The 3,712-nt window shown below is 31.0% G+C and overlaps 1 protein-coding gene across 1 annotated transcript in view; it reads right to left on the bottom strand.

The window, feature by feature from the left end:
- The window catches only part of LOC106868471 (cell death abnormality protein 1), a gene marked incomplete at its 3' end in the record, with an annotated part of 329,389 nt that overhangs the window by 37,746 nt on the left and 287,931 nt on the right, over positions 1 to 3,712 (bottom strand). Inside the window, exons 12-13 of the mRNA XM_052966721.1 lie at positions 1,434 to 1,619; positions 221 to 358 (exon numbers count right to left, since the gene is read on the bottom strand). Of these exons, the coding sequence (XP_052822681.1) occupies positions 221 to 358; positions 1,434 to 1,619 (324 nt within the window). The remainder of the gene's footprint in view (positions 1 to 220; positions 359 to 1,433; positions 1,620 to 3,712) is intronic.

The following is a 3,712-nucleotide window of genomic DNA, read 5'->3' as shown; positions in this document are numbered from 1 at the left end:
TATATATATATATATATATATCATTACGCTAAATATCATATTTGCCCAAGACCGAACTCAGGATATCGCGAAAGTCGTAACCATTTGGTCACACACACACACACTCACTCACTCACACACACATATATATATACACACACGTATATACATTTATGTGGGTGAGTATATGTGCGTATATAATGTAAAATATATTTATTGAATGAGAAATGATGATACTCACAAGAGTGACATAGCCTTCCTCTGTCTGTTTCAAAATGCTTGTCTCGGCAGATACACTGTGACTTATTACACACACTGTTTTTAATAGCAAGGGAGCATTGCGATGTAGTTAAACATGAGTCATTTAATTTATGAGGCACTGGAAATAAGTAAATAGTATAATTAAGGATTTAATCTTCGTATTTAGACCAAGTCAAAATTTCAAAATATCTTGCGCTAATTTTTTTTTTTTTTTTTTTTTCAGTTGTATACTTCACACAAAGAGATCAGCGAGAGAAATTCTGTGACAATTTCACATTTCTATGATAATTTCCATGATAATATTTGTGAAATTATGTTTCAAAATCTATATTCTAATGTGATAATTTCTGTGTTTTCCAAACCATTTCTGTGGTAATTTCTATGACGATTTTCATATTTTTATGCAAATTACTTCGATAATTTATCGAAAGAAATCATTACGTATGTCATATATATATGAAAGAATGCCATCTTCTGTTTTCGTTATAACTTCATCAGTCGAAATACACTTTTGACTGGTTGCAAAATATTCCATTCTAATTAGAAGATATTCATGTGCGGTTAAGTATTCACTGTTTACCAACATTTTAATGATATTCTTTTCAAGACTGAAAGCAAGATGTAATACATTTTATCTAATTTCCTGAAAATTATGCTTAAACGTCCATCAGCAAACTGATTTTACTCAAAAAGAAATTCTTTTGGCAAAGGTGTTATTCTTTTATACATTCAGTGTTTTTAGTTATTAGAATGATCTATACTGGAGTATCGCCTTCAAGTAAAGCAATTTATCGGTGTTCCTCTCTGGAGAGGGGGCTATGAGTATTGAAAAGGAGGTGAATAAATTGCCACACAATATTAACCTCAGTGTTTGTATGCTTGTATAATATTTATTGAGCTCACAAGGAAGAAAGACAAAATCGACCTGGCTTACCATCAGAATTGTAAACTAATCTCACGTTTGGGACAAGAGTCTTGTCGTATGATCTGGACCAACGTAAATGGTTGTAAACGTAATTTGATTCTAATTTTTTTTTAATGTATCTAAAACGGAGCATTGCAAAATCGATAGAATCATAAACATAAATGATTTGAGATATTTACTATTGTCTCTCAACGCACTGAATTCTAATTCGGCCAAGTTCGACATTCCCTTTCATCCAACCAGGTAAAAAGAAAATACTAATACTTACATTTTATACAATTTCTTCTGTAAAGGCCGATAAAGTAGTCATTCGGGCAAAGACAACGCAAATACTCATCATTATCACTATTACTTTCGTCCTTGATAGTGTTGGATAGAGTGCAGCTACTCAGAGGATGAATTTTCTTACACTGGGACGTGTATAGGCATGGTTGAGTCCCTAATAAAACTGGTCCTGTTACGATGGATGCAGCGGAGGTATTTGAACAGTTCTAATTCTCTTTAGAATATATATATCATTGAGACAACGTATAGCAAATTTGTTAGATTATTCGCCAAAGGCTAACAAAATGAGAATAGTTCGAGTTAATTGTTTTATATTAATTACCTTACCCAACTTTGTTCTTGGTCATCTTCAGAGCTGTGAAAGGAATCTAAGATAAACTGCATTGTTCACAAGGGTGAGGAAAAACTAATACATTAACAAAGGATAAAAACAGTGATATACAGAAAATTAGCTACGGAGTATTAGCAATCAGGTATGGTAGTGAAAGGTGAGTAATTAAACTGAAAATTATTTACAAGCTCTTAGCTTGTAAATGACTTTGAGATCTAGGCAATTAAATAGAAACCTATTTACTATAAGTTATTACCTATAACTGTGAAATGTTAGTGATTAAACTGGAAGTTATTTGCAACAAAGCTATTAGCTATAACAGTGAAATAGAGATAATTATTTTTAAAAATTCTTTGCTACAAACTTAGTTATTTACTATACCGTGAAATGCAAGTAACAGCTAAAATTTACCCAAGCTATTAGCTCCTTGTTATAATTAACTATAGCAGTAAACAAATCATTTGCCACAATTTATTAACTATAAGAACGAAAAGAGAATTAGCTAAAAATTATTTGTAACACGCTGTTTGCTACAAGTCATTAACATAACAGTGAGATATGAGGAATTAGTTATTATACTAATGCTGTTGTTGTTGATACTTAACTCCTCGTCAACTATGAGCAACCAAACTTCTTTAGCATAGGCATTCCAACGATGACTATACCAGAATTTTCGCAAGTACATTGAGCCCAGGGCCACATCATCCAGTGTGTCGTGTTGTAAGACGCCAGGCTGTAGTGTGAGGAAAGTTTGATGGCTATTTCTTACAGAGCGAGCGACCACGTAGAAGTTCCTTCTTGTTTCAACCACAGCGATATCTCTTGCTGATATAGTTTTGCAACATTCAAAATGGATTACGCTTACGAACCATGTATTTTAACTGTAGACAGAATCAATCGTAATTAATTAAAATAGTCAATATAACCTATTAATAATAATTAAATCAATTTATTGGTGGGTATCATTATTCTTTAGCATAGTTGTATCGCTAAATAACAATGAATTACTAGCCGAGGGAAAAAGTCTAAGAAATCTAAAACAAGTAGAAATTTAGATATTCAGGATTTTGCAAAGAGCATTAAAATTGTAAGCGAACTGATATGACTGACTATTGATAAAAAGAAAAATTTAAACAGGTTTATAAATCTGATAACCTAATTACTAGGATACTAAAACCGGGTGCAAACATCAAAAAAATATTGACTATTTGTCAGAATAAAACGTAAATAACATAAAACAGAGATACTAGAATCAAAACAAGAAGAAAAAAACAAGCAGGTAGACATTATTTTCAACAGTGTTGTTCTCCTTCATTGATGGACACTATGTAAATTATTATCTCAACACCAAAACGCTATATACAAACATGTGAATAGCTATAAGAATATTTTTCATCGTAAGAAATCAGTTAAAGCACTAGATTTTTTTGAGGATTAGAAATGGGGAAAAATGGTCAAAGTTTAGCAGAATCTGAAAGAAATAATAAAAATAAAGTCTAAATGCTTGGAAGCGGTTACTCAATAGGATGTGTCGTAGTTTCATAGAGTTCTCTTGTAAGAAACAGAAAATATGTCAGAAATTAGAGTGAAAGACGTTCGAAGAGACAACTATATTGAATCGGTCTTCATCAGAAGGTTTCAATATTGTTAAAACTGGGTTAAGAAAGGAAAATTTACAAAAGCAACAACAGCAATAATAATGTTGGTTTCCTTTTGACCAAGACTAAAATGAATGTATGGATACATTTATAGATAGACAGGTAGATATACACACACATATATATACATATAGATAGATAGTTTTATATATACATTTATATATATATATATACATTTATATATATATATATACATATATATATACACGATCTTTTATGCAATATATTCTACACAATGCTTCACAGTAATTATTCCATTATATATATATATAT

The sequence above is a fragment of the Octopus bimaculoides genome, chromosome 3 (assembly GCF_001194135.2).
Source record: "Octopus bimaculoides isolate UCB-OBI-ISO-001 chromosome 3, ASM119413v2, whole genome shotgun sequence".
NCBI classification, from domain to species: Eukaryota; Metazoa; Mollusca; class Cephalopoda; order Octopoda; family Octopodidae; genus Octopus; species Octopus bimaculoides.
Note: the sequence above shows the minus strand (reverse complement) of the source record. Positions and strands in the feature narration are given on the sequence as shown.